The sequence below is a fragment of the Gymnoscopelus microlampas genome (genome assembly GCF_963454915.1).
Source record: "Gymnoscopelus microlampas genome assembly, chromosome: 10".
Taxonomy (NCBI): Eukaryota; Metazoa; Chordata; class Actinopteri; order Myctophiformes; family Myctophidae; genus Gymnoscopelus; species Gymnoscopelus microlampas.
In genome coordinates this window covers 11,302,307-11,324,705 of record NC_139947.1, presented here as the reverse complement: position 1 = coordinate 11,324,705, position 22,399 = coordinate 11,302,307, and the positions used below count along the sequence as shown (strand labels likewise).

The 22,399-nt window shown below is 41.6% G+C and overlaps 2 protein-coding genes across 2 annotated transcripts in view; both read right to left on the bottom strand.

Annotated features, from left to right (window-relative positions):
- uckl1b (uridine-cytidine kinase 1-like 1b) overlaps window positions 1-22,399 on the bottom strand; it is a 476,626-nt gene that overhangs the window by 51,996 nt on the left and 402,231 nt on the right. The window lies entirely within an intron of this gene.
- Window positions 1-22,399, bottom strand: part of LOC311052925 (sodium- and chloride-dependent creatine transporter 1) — a 44,680-nt gene that overhangs the window by 10,166 nt on the left and 12,115 nt on the right. The window contains exons 4-9 of the mRNA XM_084068233.1: window positions 21,770-21,902; window positions 19,642-19,776; window positions 18,815-18,918; window positions 12,156-12,280; window positions 10,772-10,884; window positions 1,930-2,070 (exon numbers count right to left, since the gene is read on the bottom strand). Coding sequence (XP_083924359.1) covers window positions 1,930-2,070; window positions 10,772-10,884; window positions 12,156-12,280; window positions 18,815-18,918; window positions 19,642-19,776; window positions 21,770-21,902 — 751 coding nt within the window. The remainder of the gene's footprint in view (window positions 1-1,929; window positions 2,071-10,771; window positions 10,885-12,155; window positions 12,281-18,814; window positions 18,919-19,641; window positions 19,777-21,769; window positions 21,903-22,399) is intronic.

Below are 22,399 nucleotides of genomic sequence, written 5' to 3'. Positions count from 1 at the left end.
AAAAACACATTATGTCCAGTAACTATACTGAACCCGAGATGTTCCTTTTTACTGAGGCTAAGTTTAACATAAGAATTGAACGTAACCATTGTTTGCTGTTGCTACGTTGGACAAACATCTTTTCTCTCCATCCACTACCACTGAAGAAAACGTTTTTCAGTTGCCTCGTATTAATATTTAATGTATTCAATTCTTATTTTAAAACGGGTCTTTACTAAAAAGGAGCATCTTGGGTGCAGTATTAGTAGCAAACTCAGCATAAACACAACCGCTGTTATGTGTAAAGAGCCTCAGAAGGCTGACATTGGGAGCCAGGACCCACATTCATATTTTGTTGCTGTCGGGGCAGAAACCTCTTATCTCCTGCATATTCTAACCTTTTGTGTTTTTTTTCCGTAAATTAACGCCCTACTTGATCATACTACAGCATCACACAAAAGCATCAAAAGTAACTGAGTAACTTGAGCTTGTAGATCTGCTACTTTTGATGTTTTTGAATTTGAATGCTGAAAAGTAACAGCTTTGGACGTATGAGGTTTCCAACCGAACAGAGACGATTTGCTAATTGCGTTATGCATTTCATGTCCTAGTACAGTATGTGCAGTCAAACATATAATGTCCTGCTGCTGGTGATAACAAATCATTTGGATTGTTCACTCAAATCCAAAAATAAAAATCCAATTCCTTAACTGCATACTGAATAATCAGACTATACAGCACAGTGTATTAAAATTCATAATGCAAAGTGAGAAGGGGTAGGCTGCAGACGTGGCAGTTTTCACGACCCTGCTGCCCCTGACTTTATCAGAAAATTGATTTATGATAACATTTTAGACGAGAAATAAGCCATGCAGTTGCCCAATTTCATTTCACATTTACAATGGCTTACGGTAGTTTGAAAGTTTTCGTTAACAATGCTCAGGAGGAGCAGAAATACATTTCATCTAAACATTTCAATATGTGGATGCTGCGGTCGACTCTGTCTCCTAATAAGTACTATGTGCAAATTTGGAAGTAGATTAATAACGGATTCCCACCGTATCGGAATGAATGGCGCTGAGTTGGACCAGTGCAGCCATCACACCGTTGGGTAATGGGCACTCGCTCAGCTAGCGCCTGGCTCGGACGGGCCCCATGAGGGCCTCAAGCCTGCTTCTGTCAGCACGATCTGCATTGTTTTCAAGTGATGTGAAAAGTGATCAAAATGCGAAATAAGAGATTGATAGAGATTGGTTACGTACGCTCTTCCTGTTTTGACTTTGCGCTAAGCTGCTCCACCCCTTTCTACAAAAGTAGTTTTAATACAGTTATTTTGGTCCGGGTCGTGAAAAGTGCCTGTGCTCCAGGCCTGCAGCCAGCGCCCCCTATAGTTAAAGCTGGATTATTAATTCTTGTCTGGCACAGCAACATCAAATAGCACAACAGATGATATAACAATCATATTTGAACTGAGGACCCCACCCTGACAAGCACTTGGAATGGAATTGTAGGAGTCAAGGCATTCAATTTAGTTTGACTCGGTTCCACAGATAATATTGTGAAAATAGCATTTTAAAAATAGCTGATCTACAAGCTCACAACTCCTCGCGTTGCGAGGCGTTGTGAGCTTGTAGATCTGCTATTTTTAAAATGTTTGCCTCTTTCTTATATTATTTGACAATTTACTTTTGATGCAGTAATGGTCTATTTCATTTCACATCATTCCTTCTTTTTTTGTTGTTGAGGTATTTAATCAATCGCTTCACTGTCATCTGGGGACCCCCCCATAATCATGATATCATGATCATGATAATCACAGATTGAGGACCACTGGTATAGAGGAGTGGAGTATTGGTGAGCAGCTGTAAGATAGGTTAATCATCAGAAATCATAACAATAACTTGTTTCGAGTGAGATTATAATTTCAGTGTTGCACTGGCTCGCCCGTACCTCAGTGACCATGGACAGGTCGATGAAGAAGCAGGTGACGCAACAGATGGCCACTACCACCTCGCGTCGCAGTTTGCCCAGCCTGGATTTGGGAGGAAGCATGTCCAGGATCCCTGTTATTAAGCCCTCAACCCCAACAAACTGACAGAGGGAGAAGGAGCGAGAGAGAGAATACATTGCTGCGGTGAAGGTTTTATACCAGGTGAATGCAAAGCATTGAAATACTGGTGTCAACTGTTTCAAAGGTTTATACCAAGCTAACCTTTCCTAAATGGATGTGTAACTATTTCTGCTACATTCTGCAACATTTTTATAGTTGGTATAGTTATATAGTTTTATAGTAATAGTTATAGAAAGAATGTAACACAGCTCTGTTTACACATTTCTTTATTACCATTTAATTGTACATACTGTACATTGTTTTGTTTTGATTGTGTTCCACTTTTGCTTTGGCAATGTAAACGTATGTTTTCTCATGCCAATAAAGCTCCTTTGAATTGAATTGAAAATTGAGAGAGGAGATCTGAGTCAGAGAGGTCAGAAGGAGTTGATGATGATGATAATTATAGCTAAGATCATTTCTGTGGACATGGCATTGCGCAGACTGTGGCCAATGTGATTAAGAGAGAGAGAGAGAGACACAGAGACACAGAGAGAGAGAGAGATTGAGGGAGGGAGTGAATGAATGAACGGAGCAGACAGTTGGTCTCTATGTGAATCAGACAGAGCCTCATTGATGAGTCTCTTGAGTTATAATACAATGGGCAGAAAATACTGGCCGAGTCATAAACACACAAAACACAGGCTGCAACCACTGCAACTGTTGAAAGGTCTGGAATGTTTGCGTAGCTGTGGTGCATGTGTGTGTGTGTGTGTGTGTGTGTGTGTGTGTGTGTGTGTGTGTGTGTATGTGTGTGTGTGTGTGTGTGTGTGTGTGTGTGTGTGTGTGTGTGTGTGTGTGTGTGTGTGTGTGTGTGTGTGTGTGTGTGTGTGTGTGTGTGTGTGTGTGTGTGTGTGTGTGTGTGTGTGTGTGTGCGTGTGTGCGCGTGTGCGTCAGAGAGAGAGAGCGTGAGGGAGGGAGTGGGAAAGAGAGAGAGTCATCGATTACGTGTGAATGGAAAAACAAAGGAAGAGATACTCTCTCTGCCAGGGAGGGAGTGTTTGCATGTGTGCAAGAATCCAAATTCAACAGAATATGGCACAAAGAGATAATAGACAAAGAGCAGAGTAAGAAGTACTCAAATTCTTTACTTAAGTAAAAGTATCAATAACACAATGTAAAAATAGTCTGTTAGGGAACGGTCACACCGCACTTTTGTTCTACCTATGGGGCGGAATCTGCCAATGCTTTTCAATGGGAATGGCGTGGTGTGATGGTCTTGCGCATCTTTCCGCGCGTCACGCACACCTTGCGTTTATGAGGTTATGAGGTTTATGATAAATGCTCGAGACAGATGCTGCTTTTCCCCCTCTGTCCAATCGGGTGAGTCGAAGGCGAACCGTCCCAAGACTCAGGAAGCGACATGGTGCTCGCCATAGATATAGAAACCTAGATACCTCATTGGCCTCTGCAGTTCGTTGGAGCGACCTGTTTGGTATGGTGGCCGCCATATTTCCGGGGGGAACGGGCACTGGCCAATCACAGCGTGTTGACTACTGGCCAACCACAGCACATGATGCTAATTAAGGCTCTGTTCCATTCTGGTCAAACAGAGTCAGGGTGCTGATATTGTGCAGGTTGGCTCACTGGAAACACTCTGCTACACCAGTGGGTCTCAAAAAGGCCTTGAGGAGGTTCCAAATGGCCTCTTACAAGACTACTAGACCATACCCGGTGAAGGGCGCAGGTGAAAGTAGTTGCAAAGTTGGGGTTAATGCACGTCCTGTCGCGCGGTTTCTCCCCCGCGCGCGCCCCGTCGTGGCGCCCCCCTATTTTGGGGTACCAAAAAATGTAGGGCCAATGTTGGTGGTATAGGGTTCGTTTGGTTTGGCCTCGTTTTCATAGACCTCGTTGCTTGTTTCTCTCGCGAAACCTGGCAACGACACGCACGCGCGCACACACACACACACACACACACACACACACACACACACACACACACACACACACACACACACACACACACACACACACACACACACACACACACACACACACACACACACACACAGCAGGGAGCTGCAGAGACGCTGCAGGAACACACAGGCGCGGGTGCGAAGCGGACACACACACACACACACACACATGCAGGCGCGAAGCGACGCATGCGCAGTTTGATCGGAGACCCAGGACTCCATCCACCAACCCACCGTCAGGTTACTAGAATTATAGTAGGATAACTCTGAGAGTGTACAAATGCCACTCTGCTACACTAAATGGAACAGAGCCTTCATTAGAATCATTGGTAAGACCTGTGAAGGAAGTAAGGAAGGGCCCCAATTTCTTTCCAATATGGCTGCTGTGCATAGAGCCTATTCGGTTCTTAAGTCTGACGTAATTTTGTAGTCCGATGTCACGTCCGGGTCCAAAAGGCACCAGCGCCGTCCACTCTTCATTGTAAACAACATGTTGGAACCCGTAAATCTTTTTACAATAACCTCCTTTTTCAGAAATGAACCATTGAGGGTTAATAAGGGTCTTAATGCTAATATCATAGAAGTACAAAGTATTTATTTATTATTATGATTTAACATTATTATTATTAACATTAAAACACTTGGACCCGGAAGTTATTCTAGCGGGGCGCAACGTCACGTCTTAACAATCGAATTGATCAACTGCGGGCTACGGGTAGGCCGTGTGGTGACCCACCAAAAAGTGCCTAGAAAATGAATTTCGTTCCCACGACTTGGATCTACTTTTTCAATGCATTTTTGCATAGACAATACCCTTCTGGACTTTGGGTTAAAATACCTCCGCACAAAATCCTGCAGTATTTTTTTACCAGCCAGAAATGTATATAATAGTGAATAACCAAAAAACGAAAATCTTGTGCTGCTGTTTTTGCTTGTAAAATGTGTTATAATGTTTTTGGCAACACAATTTTTTTCTCAAATGTCATAAATACATGTACCTAACACCTGAAACAAGTATTGGTGCATTAGTATACTCATATTTGAATTTAGATCACTTAATGTAGCAAAGTTAAAGAAAACGCTTCTACTGAAGTGATTGGAACCCAGCACAAGGGAGCACACACATAGTACATTTAGCTAAAAGCTTGTGTTTTACACACAAGACATGTCCCAACCTACTGTGTAATGAAAGGTAGAAAAAGAAGCAGCACACCTTGGCCCAAAATGGCTGAAAATCAATCAAAATGCTACCATGACCCCTTAAATTGGAAGAATACCATAAATGGACAAGACTAAAATAAATGCACTAAAGGTCAGAATTATTACAACATATGGTATAAAACATTTATTAAAGTAGCACAGTGTGTGTTAGCATGTGTCATATATCAACTCCCCCCTCCCCCTCCAAAAACACAAAATATGAGAATACCAAAACAAATGCATACAAATGCATCACAATAAAACAATTTCACTTCAGTGCAAAAAAGTATTTTTTTTTGGCAGTGCAAGTAATTGTTTTGGCAGTGCAAGTAAATTTAAGGCTGTGCTGTGAAAAGAATAAAATACAGACATTTTAAAGTTGTTTTTCAACATGTATGCATTGCATTTAAATGGGTTAAAATGGCAGTGTAGCAAGTCTTGAACATGTTGTTGATAATGAAATAAAAAAAATAAGGAGCACATTGTGCATATCTTAATCATCCCTATCACTGTCATCAGAGTCATCATCTGATAGAGCTCTTTCTTCTGTTTCCTTTGAAACATTCTCACAGTTCTGGCACCGACACAAATCAGTACAAGATAGTCTTGCAGACTTACAGGAACATCTTTCAGTGTCACATTTGGTTGTCTTGCAACTACAGTGGACTACCTGCAACACGCTATCAGGGGCAGGATTTCTAGTCATCCATGTGACTGTTAACTCCCCATCGTCAATGTGCCATCCATATGTCCAGATGTTGTACTAGCCATGTGTTCACTGTGACTTTCATCTTGGCTTACCTCAGTGGACTGTGACTCGGTTGTTGTTTCTGTACCTGATGCCTGAGGTAGCCTGTCTATCAGTTTATCTGCTGCCAAAGTCTCAACATAAACCAGTTCTGTGACGTTGCGCTTGGCAGGTTTGTGAAAAACAAGCTGGGGGAAATCACAGGTCAACCTCCTCTTCAATTTGTCCTGCCTGCAACATAAAAACACAAGTATACAAATGAACCAATTTTGTTTAAACATACTCTCATAGCCTATTTTGTTAGATAAATAAATAAAACAAACAAAAACATAAAAAAATGAAACTTTTCAGCGTGAAGATTTTGGTTTTGTTACCAAGAATGTCAAACATACACATAGTATTTGAGTGACTGTACCTGTACTCTGAAGCATCAAGACCCTCATGCTCCTTCACAGTGTTGACAAACATCTTTCGCAGCTGGTTCATCTTCAGCACGTCCTGGTTAACTATCAGCCTCTGTCGGATGACCCTCTCACAGAAGATCTTGTAGCTGTCAGTAAAGGGTGGTTGATTTCTGAAAACAAACACACACACACACACACACACACACACACACACACACACACACACACACACACACACACACACACACACACACACACACACACACACATACTTAACATGTGCAAAGAGTTGTGCTGTCAAGATTGTATCTACAGACAGACAAAAAGCAGACTATATGTTGTTGTTCAATGCCTTACTAGAATACTAAAATGTGCAATGTGAGCAAATTGATAATGCAATGTAATAACTCACACTTCGTCTGTGGTTGCAGTACTTGTTGCTGTAGACCTCGTCAAGAACCTGCAGTAGTCTCTGTAACAGATCCTGTGGTAACGCACCTCAAGGGCCACACAGTCTTTGTCCTTAATATGCCGAAGGGAAGGATGGTAAAGTCTTCCTTCATCTCAGCAGCCTTCATCAACCGGCCTTTAAACAAAAAAAGTACACGTTAATGATCTCTGTGTGTGTGTGTGTGTGTGTGTTGGGGGGGGGGGCTGTAAATAACACAGTGATGGAATAAATGTAAATGTGTCTTTTACAGATTTGTATTGCCATCATTACAAAAGACTATGTGTGGTGTTAATGTATGTATGTATTATATTTTTTTTCCATGGGAAGGTAAATACATGTTAGTGCTACTGCTAAAATCTCTCCCCTAAAGAGCCATAAAACAAAAGGGCCACTGACTGCTAGCAGCTGTGACCTGCCGACCTGAACCCCTTGCATTCCAGCCTTATCAGCAGCTATTGTTTTAGTAGGTCCTGCTCTTATCTCTCACAAGCTATAACAACACAGAGTCACAGACTAAGCAATGCTAAGCAGTATAATATAACAGTGATTTTCATCCCCTTACAAATGTGCTAGTTTGATTAAAAATCAAAAACATACATTAACCACGTAAGCACTATTTAAACTTTGGCCTTTTGAAAATATCTGATCTACAAGCTCACAACGTTGTGAGCTTGTAGATCTGCTATTTTCAAAATATTTGTATACATTATCTACCTTTTAAACCAGTGAAATGGGACATTCTGCTTATTGAGTACTTTCTACTTTTGGTACGTTAAGTACATTTTCATAGCAATACTCATATCCATGCATTGCAGTATTGATACTTTTACTTACAGTAACAAATGTGAGTACTTTTTCCACCACTGCTTTTGTCTCTCTATCTGCACATATCCTTCCCAAAAAATACCACTGCATGTTACATAGTCAACAGTTCCTGCCCAGTCAGGAATTCACACATAAATGTCAACATCTTTGATCTGAACAAAAGAACCAACACATTGTGTCTTTAACAAAAGGTGTGAATTACTCCCCCCAGCCTTGGACTCAAACACAGCCCATCAAATAAAAGAAGACCTCAGATATTATAATGATAGGCCTACATATAGTCCTAAAATATATAATGTACCCATGTAATCATAAAATGACAAATCAATATTTGACAGTCCAAAATTGACATGCATGTTTTGTTTAAAATCTCTTACATGCCCATATTGCGAATTATTTCAGTCTCTCATGTCTGTGTGTGTGCCCCCACCCCCTCGCGCATGTGTTTGGGGGGGGGGGGGGGGGGGGGGGCAACGGACCAAGGACCACCAAGGGGTCCGGAGAGTCCCGCGAAATCATTGTTATCCACGTTATAAACATTAAACAACAGTTCTGCGTGTGTGTGTGTGTGTGTGTGTGTGTGTGTGTGTGTGTGTGTGTGTGTCTGTGTGTCTCTTACCTGCAGACAACGTTTCTGCTTTTGAGAGTTGATCCGTCGTGCGTTTGCCTGCCACAGTGATGTACTTGTCCACTTTTTTACAAATGATGCATAATGCTGGAAGAACAGGGCCAGCAGAAGCCACAGGCAAACCTGTCCTGGACCTAAGTTTCTTTCGGGGGGTTTCAGATGTGGCTCCGTCGGCACTGGTGCTGGCCGAAGGGACTGACTGACCCGCGTCTGCATCGGGAACTTCCAACGTCTGTGTGGCGCTTTTTTCGGCCGCTACAAAACGCTTTTTGTCATTAAAACGATTGTAGCACGCTATGTGAAACCCAGCGTCCTCGGGATGCTGGTCGAAAGGCACATCCACACAATGTTTATAACTTTCTGCAACTTCTTTACTCTCACCCTGCAGAGGAAGCCAACGCTTGATGCTGTTTCTGTAGGTATCCCACCGTATCATTGTAAAATCCCGGACGACATCTTCCCTCTGGACAGACATAGAATGCATATAGCATCGTTTAGAGTCCTTTTTACGTGATTTTGAATGATATTTTCTTTGTTTTGGTTTGTTTTCCTCGGAGTCCTCGCTGCTCGTGCTCGATGTAACCGTTGCCATGGTAGTTGTTGTGGGAAATGCTGAGGCGGAAGAGGCGCCTCCATTGGTTGTAACGGGAATCACGTGTCAAAAACCGCACCACCTCTTTGAAAGTATTACTGCGCTGCTAAGAAAATAGTACCGACTTTTAAACTCTAATTATATAAATACTGCGCCGAGTCAGATGTCGTTACTTTTTTTTCTTACTTACTACCAATAAATCTTTTTTAAGAAGCAGAGATTATTCAGATCCACTTGATGGGAACGAAACTGAACGATAATGGGGTAGACAATACGGCCTAGGGGAGGGTCCTGAAAGTGAGTGACAGGTGCGTCACTGGTTATTGGGACAGAATGCGCTGCAAGCTACTCAGCTTTTTAGAATGCGCAGGCTGCAAAAAACTGTTGGCCGCGCACAACCTGAGCAGCATAAGCACTCGCTGTCCCTCTAAAAACTTTTGAATATAGCATATAATCAAGCCCACAATGCAAGGCTTTGTAAGCTGGTAACTCGTCTATTTTCAAATAGCCAAAGTATATAATGAGGCTGAAGTGGTTAAAATCCTAGAAATTAAAGTTTTCAAATAAGAGCAGTGGAGTTAAAGTACAACATTTGAATCTGAAATGTGATGGAGTAGAAGTTAAAAGTATTGAAAATACTCCAGTAAAGTAAAACTGCCTCAAAAGTGTACTTAAGTACAGTTCTTAAGTAAATGTACTTAGTTACTTTGCACCACTGACAAAGAGCCCCGCTAGCGGTCCCTACAAGCTGTGTTGCCCTGTACACCCAGCTCAAAATGTAGTCTGCTAGGTGGCGCTAGAAGAAGGGCCATGGGCTCGCCAAATCAGGTCCATTAGAATATGGGAATGTCTAGTGAAAAGTTGACATTTTGGCCTGTGAGTGGGCTGAAATGATTACGGCTCATCCTTCAGGGAGCAAGAATGGGCTCAGTAGGTTTCATGGCATTCAGCCCATTCAGCCAGTCATTTGAGAGCTTGTAGGTCGGCACATTTGCGGCACTCAACACGTCAACGGAAAACGGGTGTCAGGAATTTTCTAAGCTCAACCCAAATGCAGGAAAACTCCAACACTACTAGCAAACAAAGTTCTTTATACTGCACTCCTCATAAAACACAGGGTGAGGGTGGCAGCACCTAAAACCCAGGTAACAGAGGATCACACAAACACTCACTGACACAAACAGGCATATATATAGACAGTGAACTAACTGGACACAGGTGGAACTTGAAAGGCAATCAACACAGGGATTGGCTGGAGCAAACAGGACACAGGTGACAAGGGTTAAAGGAGTAGTTCACCCACAAAAGTACTTCTTTTCTATCCATTCCACACCCCATGAAGCCTTGAATTCATGGAGATTTTTTGTTTTTGTTGCAATAATGTGATGACCGGCGGAAATATGCTATTGTCTCCGGTAGGAGGCTCAAAGAGTCTCCATTGAGTCTCCTACCGGAGAGTCCGCCGGTCATCAAATCATTGGCTTCGGAATGTGACAAAAACAAAAAAATCTCCATGAATATAAGGCTTCAATGTCACTACAAAATAAAACACGGAGACAGAGATCCTGACAGTCCAATCTCTGATCTGAACTGGGCCTCAAAAACTCACCGCTAGTGAGGCAAAAAAACAAGGAGCCTTTAACGGTCAAAGCTGATATCGTTGCAGTCGGGTGGAAACCTTGTATGTCCTTTTTTTTAAAAATCATTATTTCTAAATAGTGAAAATAGCCGATGTATAAGCTCACACAAGGCTTGTATATCTGCTATTTTCAGTGTGTGTGTGTGTGTGTGTGTGTGTGTGTGTGTGTGTGTGTGTGTGTGTGTGCGTGCGTGCGTGCGTGCGTGTGTGTGTGTGTGTGTGTGTGTGTGTGTGTGTGTGCGCGTGCGTGCGTGTGCGTGTGGGTGTGTGTGTTGTTACCTGGCTATCCAGCCCCAGGACCAGCAGCATGAAGAAGAACAGTGCAGCCCAGAGGGGAGCCAGAGGCATCAGCGTCACAGCCTTGGGGTAGGCTATGAAGGCCAGGCCTGGCCCTGCACACAACATATTTAGGATATATGTCACCATCATGAAATCTTAGTTGAAATCTTAGTTGATTCCCATCGAAAGGAGCATTCACTGGCATTCACTGACGCCGTTTTTCCTTTTTGTATATAAAGTGTTTTGTATTTGTTGATGATTTTTATTTATGTTGATGAACTGAATTACATAGGACCACAATGGAAACAAGTCCCCAGGACTGTCCTTTTAGCCTTAACGTCTGACTGTACCTCGTGCTGTTTACATTTCTGAATAAAGTATTCAATCAATCAATCAAATCAAAGACGACTGATTGTCTTACAAATAATTGCGATTAACGAAGTTACTTTGTAGATTTAAATTATTATTACAAAACATACATTAGCCACTTCAGCCCTATATACATTTCGGCCATTTGAAAATAGCATATCTAAAAGCTCACAACGCGTCACATCGCGACGCATTGTGAGCTTGTAAATCTGCTATTTTCAAAATATTTGTGTACATTTTATTTGAAAACTTGTGAAATGGGACATTCTGCATAATGAGTACTTTCTGCTTTTGGTACTTGAAGTACATTTTGATGCCAATACTTTTGTACTTTTACTCAAGTAAATGTTTTACTATTTCTACAATGCAGTATTGATACTTTTACTTAAGTAAGAAATGTGAGTGTTTTTTTCACCACGGGATTCTGGGACTTATACCTCCGATGGTGTAACCCCCTCTGCCCTACTTCTGGAGTGTGTTTATTACAGACAGTTTTATCTAAACACCATCATAATCGCTTTGGACACGAGGGCTTGGACACAAGCCAAAAAACACATCCGGTCGGCCTTTGGCTTGTTTACTATTATCTTGTAGCTAGCTAATGTTACTCTCAGTGATGGAAGAAGTACTCGCATTTTGTACTTAAGTAAACGTATCAATACTCTATTGTAGAAATAATCTGTTACAAGTACGAGTTCGGTATTCAAAATTGACTTGAGTAAAAGTACAAAAGTATATATTTAAAGTACCAAAAGTAAAAGTACTCATCATTGTGCAGAAGGTCCCATTTCAGAAGTTTTCAAATTTATAAAATGTATAAAAATCCTTTGAAAATAGCAGATCTAAAAGCTCACAACGTGTCGCAAAGCGACGCGTTGTGAGCTTGTAGATCTGCTATCTATGTTAATCTATGTTTTGCAATAACTCTACTCTAAAATATAAAATAAAATAGAAGTGGAAGTTCATAATAAATGTAACGTTATGGACTATCATGGACTAGGGTTGTTGTTCTTACCACTCTCAGCTACCTTACTGATGTCCACTCCCTGTTCTGCAGCCATGAAGCCCAGCACAGAGAACACTACGAAGCCGGCGAAGAAGCTCGTCCCGCTGTTGATGAGGGCCAGGACGAACGCATCCCTGCACACACACACACACACACACACACACACACACACACACACACACACACACACACACACACACACACACACACACACACACACACACACACACACACACACACACACACACACACACACACACACAGAGAGAGACAGATTTATTCAGAGTCTAGAGATGTACTGATTTTTTTCCTTTCTCAAAGTGAGGTCCAGGGACCCTCTTGAGGGGGTTCCAAATGGCCCATTATAGGTCTGTAACTCTGAGAGTGTACCAATGGAACCAAATGGACCCGTAGGTACCCATTTGGTTCCATTTGTACACTCTCAGAGTTATGGGGTTCTTGAAATTCTAAAGTTTGAGAACCACTGATCTAGAAATAAATAACATTTCCATCAATAATTCTTAAAGTGCAGCAAGTTAGTAAAATAATAATTTAAATAGTACAGTAAGAGTATAAAACAGTGGTGCAACATCAACTGAAGCGTTCAAAATACCAAATAATAGATGACTGTAAATTACGTGTTATAGAATAGCAAACTCGTTGATACCGATGTCAGCATTTGAAGCAGTACCGGCAGCTTTTCCGATACTGTTTTCGGTATCGGCACAACTCTAACTGAGTCATGAGATCAGTCTCTTGTACAGTGGTCGACAAAGTACTCTACTCGACCCCAGTACTTGAGTCAAGGTATAGATAGATACTCCGGGTCAAATATTACTTAACTACAAGTCAACAAGTCACAATTTTACTCGAGTTAATGTACTACTAGAGTAATTGCCTAATAATACTTAGGTATTCTTAGGCAGTACATGCTTTTTAACACGATGCAGTGTCTTGACAGCATTCCAAGACACATGTAGTGGAGACAAAAGTAAAGAGTGAAAGTCGAAAGTAAAAAAGGTAAATACTCAAATAAAGTACATAAAACCCTTAAAGTCTACCATACCAGCCCTGACAAAAAAAGGTTTTTGAATTGTATTTTGTATTTTAAAACAAACATGTGGACGTCATAGAGTTAAATAAATGTACTCAAGTACAGCACTAAAGTAAATGTACTTCATTACTATCCACCACTGCCTGTAGGACACAATACCCTTTTCGGTTTACTGATCCGGGCTGGAGCGGAAATAACTTTGCGTCATCAGGCGGCCGGAGCCCACGGCCGGAACTAAGCACGCCGTGCACCTCCAAAATGATTCCCCTAGTTTATAATGTATTTAGTTTGGTATAATCGTTTCGTTTCTTTTGGTATACCGTAATAATCGTTTGGTATATAAATATTTTATTCTAACTCGTAGCGCGACTAGCGAGACTAAACTAATTGATTCGCATTATGTGGGGAACAAAAACAATGCGACGCCAACCGGAACCCACCACCAGAACCCAAATGCTTGTTGCCTTGTTTCCTTTTTTGATTTATTTGGGCATTTGTGCTCACTTGAACATGACGTAATAACGTACGGGCATGGTTGGAACATCACCCATGGCTGTATTTAAGTGTGACTGATTGGCCAAAATGTTAGACCCTGATGAAGACCTTTTAGGTCGATACGCGATGGTCATATTTTGTTGCCTTGCTCAAAATAAATCCTTAATATATCTTTTCATCAAAGACGAAGTGCCTTGGAATTATTTTCTTTGCAAGTCTACAGTCCACACCATTTGGGAGTTAAGCAGTACTTCTTTGAAAACCCTTTTTTGTCCAAATATATATATATAAATATTTTAGCTTTTTAATGAACACCAGGCTTTCCTTCGTGGTGGAAAGCCTGGTGACGCGAGGTTAGTAGGACAGACACAGAAGACAGACATTGGCACGGGGGAAGAGCAAACAGGATGGACAGAGGGGAGTAATTAGCGCTCAATCAATAGTCACTTCTCTGATAGCTCCTGTTGTGTATAGTTGGCAGATAGACAGCAAAGAGTCAATGAAGCCTCCAGCCTGCTGAATGGGGCGAGCAGACCAAAGCGCTATTGAGTGCCTACACGACAGGTGAACAAAATAGCCCACGGTAAAAAAACTAAAAAAACAATAACGACTCTTGCCATTCCATCCCATGTATATAGACGGAAAGTAATTCTACCCCCGGCGGGGTCAACAGCGTTCCAGTTCTCTCTCCTGTAGGGACAATGATCCTCTCTGTTTATCCTGAACGAAGCCTTCCGTGTAGCAAACAAAGTCTTGCTGGCGACGGGCCAGCAGTCTGGCCTCTGCAGTGAGGTGAGAGAGCAGCATAAACAACAGCCAGGCCTGTTGTTGCATAGTTATAGACTTATGCCGCAACGCTGCAGATGCATTAGGGCAGCCTGAGCCGACGGCGCCTGCAGTCGTTCCACCAGTTCAAACGTAATAATGGTGCATGTTATGTGTGTAAGCTACAAGGCCTTCATTGATCCCCGCTGTGGGGGGAATTCAGGCGCCAAAAGGACAGTACAGCAGTGCAAGGGGGGGGAAAAGTACAGTATATATATATATATATATATATATATATATATATATATATATATATATATATATATATATATATATATATATATATATATATCGTCTCTGTCGGGTGGAAACCTCATACTGTATGTCGGAAACTGTTACTTTTCAGGATTCAATTTCAAAAGCATCAAAAGTAACAGATCTACAAGCTCAAAACGCGTCGCTTCGCACCGCGTTTTGAGCTTGCAGATCTGCTACTTTTGATGCTTTTGTGTGACACTGTAGTATGATCAAGTAGGGCGCTTATTTACGAAAAAACACAAAAAGTTAGAAAATGGAGATTTGAGGTTTCTGCCCACCAGCAACGATATATATGTATATATATATACACAGTATATATATATATATATATATATATATATATATATATATATATATATATATATATATATATATATATATATATATATATATTATATATATGTATATAGGGAAAGAGACAGAGTGAGACAACTATTCTGCCCGATAGCGGTGATATTATTATATCAAATGGAGGCAGGGTAGAGCTGACACAGCTTATTAATGGCTCCGGTTCCATAAGAGCAAGTGTACTGGTGGTGACGGACAAGTCGACTGATGTTCTGACCTTTGACCTCAGGTCAGGTTGTTGTCGTTAAACTGAGTGACTAGAGGTTAGGTTCAGGAGTTGGGATTTAGAATTATGCCGATTTATATAGTCAGTGTCACATATCCAAAATAGCAGATCCACAAGCTCACAAGCTGTCGCAGCGCGATGCTTTGTGAGCTTGCAGATTGGCTATTTTAGGCACGACACCATTCCATTGGAGCAACTAACTACAACTTAGGCTTTGGAGTCAGGGTTAAAATGGTAAAATTGGCATTCATACAATTGCCGTTGTAAAATATTAATGTCCTCACAAGTATAGTATTACCAACGTGGGTGTATGTGTGCGTGCGTGCAAGTGTGTGCAAGTGTGTGTATGTGTGTGTGCGTGCGTGCGTGCGTGCGTGCGTGCGTGCGTGCGTGCGTGCGTGCGTGCGTGCGTGCGTGCGTGCGTGCGTACGTGTGTGTGTGTGTGTGTACATTTGTGTGTTTGAGAGAGAGAGAGAGAGAGAGAGAGAGAGAGAGAGAGAGAGAGAGAGAGAGAGAGAGAGAGGGAGAGAGGGAGAGAGAGAGAGAGAGGGGGGGGGGTCTGAGCTGACACATAAATACTGTACCTCCTGAACACATCTTGAAACTTCCAATTTAGGTCAAGGGAGAGCAATGGCGGGATATTCCTGGTGTCCCACCCCGCTCTCCTCTCCTCCTCTCATTCCACAAATGCCTGCAGAGTCCCACAATCATGTTCAGAGAGATCTATTAAAAAATTACCAACTATTATTGGTGTCCTCCTGCAATGTAAGAGCTGGAGTGTTGTTTACACACATCTCTCTCTGTTTGGGCTAAAACACATGCAAGACACATCCAACCATCTGGTCAACACAGTGAGCTGGGAGTGGGACAAGCCCAGCTGTAGCTAGTTAACAATTCTCAAGTGACAGCTAACAACCAGCACGCAACGGAACGCATGTCTGCGTAACAACAACTTTATTGAGCTTACGCATACTGTATTTTCTGATGAATTCCTGTTGCGAGCAGTGTTAATTTTGACAGCAAATTCTGATTTAGTCTTAGTTTTTTGTATTGAATAACACACCATTTAGTTTTAGTCCTATTTTAGTCATCTAAAATAGTTTAGTCTTAGTCTAGTCTTAGTCAGCACAATTAACACTGGCTGCGAGTATAGAGGGTTAGCCTGAAAATAATCATAGGCTCTTTGGGTGCACAGTGCTGAAGCAGGGATCTTCAACAGGGGGTCCGGAACCCCTGGGGGGAGGTTACTACAGGGAGGGGGCCGCCAAAACTTTGTGTGATAGGATACTTTTTTTTTTTTTATTAATCACTTGAACCCTAGCAACCCTATTCTGATGAGAAGCCAAAAACAGCAGAGCTATTTTCGGCAGAGGTATGGTGTAGAAGGAAAAAAGAGCAGACCAAGTACAGAGCTAAAGGTCAAGTATACCCTACTGTATATTACTAAGTATTGACGGTGGTTAAAAGTCTGAAAATACACATTAACATGAATCCAACACAACAATGATGATAGTGCTGTCAAACAACTCCATTTTGTACAATACGTAGCTAAAGGATACTATTTTCGATCAGGGAAAATGACACTGCATCTGTTATGTGAACAGTGCGCCACGGAGGGCCTATTGGCATGCCAAAATTCCCGGCACAAGCAGAAAAACAAGATGTGAAATCTTCTTTTTTTGCATATCACAAAACATAACAAAATGCTACCAAAGTTTTGCTTTGTAGATGAGACAAATTCACTGCCCTCTTCAAGCAAAGTACAGTACAGTACTTCGTTCTTGCTGTAAATGAGTATGTATTTTTCCTATTTTCAGTTTACTGAGTGTGAAGAATCCAGCCTTATAGAACCGTTTACTAAGGACATATTTGTGAGCTGGAACAAATATGTCCTTTAGTGACTGTGAGAGCGTTCCTCATGCCAGCCTAAATGGATAACAATCTGTTTATTGTGGTATGTTAACCGCATCAGCCCTGGCATCCCTGTCTTTAAAAACAGGGGGGAAAGCATATCTACAAGCTTGGCTGGGTGTGTGTGTGTGTGTGTGTGTGTGTGTGTGTGTGTGTGTGTGTGTGTGTGTGTGTGTGTGTGTGTGTGTGTGTGTGTGTGTGTGTGCGTGTGCGTGTGCGTGTGCGTGTGCGTGTGCGTGTGCGTGTGCACACTCCCCGCACTAGCGCTGTTTCAAAAAACAATTAACACAATATGTAAAAATGTTGTTCCTGCTGTTTTACATACTGCCAACCGGGTGAAGTAATCTTTTTTTTTTTAATGAAATATCTGAAACCATTAGGGTTTTATGGAAAATGCTTCTAAACATATTGATAGTTTGACCACTTCGAAGGCTCCAATCTTTAAAAACAAATTACCGAAAATAGCCTATCTACAAGCTGTCAATGCATCGCAGACGCATTGACAGCTTCTAGATCGGCTATTTTCGCTGTGCAACAAGCTTCCATAGAAGACATGATGGTTTCTATGGAATCCAAATGAAATCAGTTGCCGACTGAGAGCTTAGATCTGTGTGTGTGTGTGTGTGTGTGTGTGTGTGTGTGTGTGTGTGTGTGTGTGTGTGTGTGTGTGTGTGTGTGTGTGTAGTGCTGCTGTACTCGAACTACCACCTATGTTTACATTGACATGCCTGATATACTGTAAGCTTCTAAATGCTGTCTCACCTGCATGTGAGACTATAATTTTATAGTCTTTATGTCCCGTATCTGTTACTGTTCTATTACTGCACCCTATGTATCTGCTGCTATTTTAACCTCATATATATATATGTTACTATTTTAACTGCCTCATACTGTTACTGTACCTTTGCCTTTTCTTCTAGCCATGCACCCTATGTATGCAAAGTATGCATACATCTTTCTCAACTTGTTATCAAGAAATACTATATATTTCACTCTACTCATATCAGGAATATTTCAATATCTGACCTGTTTTCCTTGTTATCTATCTGTCTCTATGCTTCTCCCCTTTCCTGAAAAGTACAAATGACCACTTCTTTACACCTGTAAACCTGTGATGTGACAATAAAGTTGATTTGTTCATGTACAGGGTTGGGATCCGGAGGAAACTGGATCCAACATTGAAGAACCGGAAGACTTCACGTCTGCTGTATAATTACAATACCATTGGTTCTCAAACTTTAAATTAAATTTCAAGGACCATCATAACTCTGAGAGTTACAGTCCTGTATGTCTCAGAGTTACAGACCTGTTAGGGTCCATTTGGAAGATCTACAAGCTCATAGTGATGAGTAATGAACTTGTATATCTGCTATTTTTGAATAGCCCAAAGTATAAAATAATGGTTACAGCATAAAATCTAAAATGACACAGTATGCGTTCCCACATTGAATGGGTTAAAGGGAACCGTTAAAGAGAGAATCGTTAAGGAATGGGAATGGTAAAAGGATCCTATGGGTTCATGTAATGGTGTGACGTTGTGGTCCAACTCACTGGTAACAGTTGTTATGGAAGCGGTTGTAGCTTCCCAGGGCGGTCAGGGCCCCCAGTCCAATGGCGTAGGAGAAGAAGATCTGAGTTCCAGCATCGATCCACACCTGAACACAGTATATGTAACAGTGTTACATTATATCTTATAATCATATCTTATATCACATTATTATTATATTATTATATATATTATTATATTACATATTATGACATTTATTATTATTATATTATATCTTATAGTTATAATTATGTAACAGTGTTGTTGTACCCAAAATACTGTATTATATCCTTGCTGTCGGGTGCAACCTTGACCTAAACTTTTATTTTTCAAAAATAATGCAAACAAGAACCTGTGGATCCAATGTAGTTGTTATTTGATATCTGTTAATACTTTTTCAGAAGTAGAAAGACAGAATTAACCACTTTCACTCTTTTTTTTTTGTTTAAAAAATACAAGCTCACGACATGTGGTTCTCAAAGTAGGGTCCGGGGACCCCCAGGGAGGGTTCCAGGGGGTCTCCAGCAAAAGGTGTTAATACAGCATTGACATTAAACACTTTATACTTTATACATTGCCTATACAAAAATAGCAGATATACAAGCTCACAAGCTTGTACATCTGCTATTTTTGAATAAAATAAATAAATCTTGAAAGTATTGGAAAATGTTCTTCTGGGGGTCCCTGGCGAAAAAATACATTTGAGATGGGGGTCCACGGACAAATACACATCAATTTTGGGGGTCCTTGACAAGAAAAAGTTTGAGAACCACTGTAGACCCAAGGTTTCTGCCTGACCTAAATATGTATGGAGCTCAACCTAGACACATACCTGTGCTTCTCCCAGCTTGGACCAGTCTGGTTTCAGGTAGTAGATGATACCGTCCTTGGCTCCTGGTAGAGTGATTCCGTGGGCCAACAGCACCACCAGAACCACATAGGGGAATAGGGCAGTGAAGTATACCACCTACACACAATGCAGAAAACAGCAAGGTTATAATAGTTTAAATAACTATTAAAGGTTTCATGACATCAGTTTTTGTTTTGTTTTCTGACTTCAGTTACACAAAAAAAATTGAACTTTGACTTTCTATTATCCAAAGAGTAAGAAAACATATTTTTCTTATCCAAACACACGCTCAAAGATTTCTCTATGGGGATTTTCAATAGAAAAAAAATATGTCCATGACCCAGGGGTAGAGGGGAGTGACGTCAGGACTTTGTCGGTTCTCTATTGACAAGGCATTTGTTGTGCTGAGAACGCTCCCCCTCCCTCCCGCCCACTGCCCAGTGGTCAGTAGAAACCTCAAGCCCCCCCCCTCCCCGCCATCCCCCAGTCAGTCCCACTGACCCCTTCTGAGAAGAGTAAAGCAGTGACCAAAGCAGAGAACATATTTGCTTTGATCTGGGAGAGAACACGGGGAGAAAAGCTCTCTCAAGCATCTACATGGGAGAAAAAAGTGACTAATCGGATTACTAAAAAAGGCTGACTCAAATCTCCCCCATTGTGTTTTTCCTCTCTTAAGAGACTTGGCTTTCAATGGGCTACTTTGCTGTGATTCATGTACGCAGACATAGACGTGTGTATGACAGAGACAGAACAGAACAACCAGCCAGGTGCTCACAGGAGATATTTAAAAAATGGTTCAAAGTAGTTAAAAGTATCAAATGGTGCTCACGAATCAAACAGGATCAAACATGAGAAAAAAATCACAGCCAGTGTGAGTAAGCGGTGCCTACTCTGCTTGATGTGTGGGTGCTGGTATTCAGACGGTGCCACTTAATTTGATGTGTGGGCCCTGGTATTCAGAGGGTACTACTCTATTTATTTTTTACTCATTTTAAGTAATAATTTAACTTAAATGTAAGTATTTTTTGCTCAAGTACTCAAATTATAGATTGGTCGTTTTAGTGTGTGACCTTTTCTGTCTCTGTGCTGGCAGCAAATTTACAGAACAATGTATACAGGCATAAGGGTCCAAAGTTCAGTGGGATTTTCTGTACCCTAAATAAAGGTGTGAGACATTCGTATAGGCGATAAGAAGCGGCCTGCTCACTCTGCATGCATTGAAGGAAGCAGAAGCTCAGTTCGGGGCTCTCCCTAGGCTGGCAGAGGGAGAGTAGCGCCCAGGATTACAGCTTAGGCAATTGGCACTGGGTGAAAAAAACTGGGTTACAAAAATCGTGGGATAAAAATGTAGGGGGGAAAATAAAGTGTTCGAGTTCCTATGTGCTTCAGTCTAGACAATGATCCTATTGCTATATTAAAGCTGATTTGAGGTCAAAAGGGCAAAGTGCACTGAGTTGAAAAGTATAATAAGTGGTGGTCAGACATATTATAAAATCCCTGTTGTACAGGGATGCATACACACACGCACGCACGCACGCACGCACAAAAATACGTTATACGTTAGTATAACAGTACTTGTGAGGGTGCCAAGCCATTGCTCCGAAAGCCCGTTATTATCGAAGCACCAGTGGTCCGACGGCCCATTTTTCTGAAACCCCAAATAGTCTGAAAAATGTCCCATTTAGAGCGGAATCCCATTGGACAGACGGTCCGTTATTCCGAAAACAAATTCCCATTGTTCTATGACCGTCCACTGATCCGCAAATGTTCCCTCTCCAAGGTGCTGAATCGGCTGGAATGCCGCTAAAGTAAAGAATACAAAATGTCTAATCTTCACCCATTAAGACCGGGAACGCATCTGTGTCATTTGTGATTTCTTTGGCTATTCAAAAATAGCAGATCTACAAGCTCATAGTGTGGCACCGAGCGCTATGAGCTATGCCAATTTTGGGGCTCCTTGACATGAACATGTTCACACACACACACACACACACACACACACACACACACACACACACACACACACACACACACACACACACACACACACACACACACACACACACACACACACACACACACACACACACACACACACACACCTGCTCACCTTGCCAGTGGATTTGACTCCCTTCCATATGCAGAAGTAAACAATGATCCAGACGACTATGAGACACAGCACCATCTGGTAGCTGATGTCACCGGGCTGGTCCAGCCCACCAGACAGTCTGAGGACCTTACGCCTGCACAGGGAGGAGGAACACAGAGTCATGAGGCTGTTATGAAAGACAAAAACAACAACAAGTGCCTAAAAGCCCCACAGACAGCAGCAGCTTGTGTAACTTGTAAGAAAACTGATTCACAAAACATCTAGAGTATTACAGCTACAACTTATCACTTCAACATGGATTGGGACCCGGGTCTACCAGATTAGATACCAATTTTTTTTGTTCGAGCTTGTGGATCTACTACTTTTGCTGCTTTTGTGTGACACTGTAGTGTGATCAAGTAGGGCGTTAGTTTACAAAAAACTAAAAACAGTTTGAATATGGGGATAAGAGGTTTCTGCCCAATAATACAACATTTCACATACCATAGCTGAGTGGGTAGATAGGCTACTTGGGAAACCCCCCAACCAACTGACCTAAACTGATTGGACTGTACTTGACTGGACATGATGTAATTGTACTTTTGAAATGCACAACAGCACCTCACTAAACTGTGCTGGTAACTTTTAGAT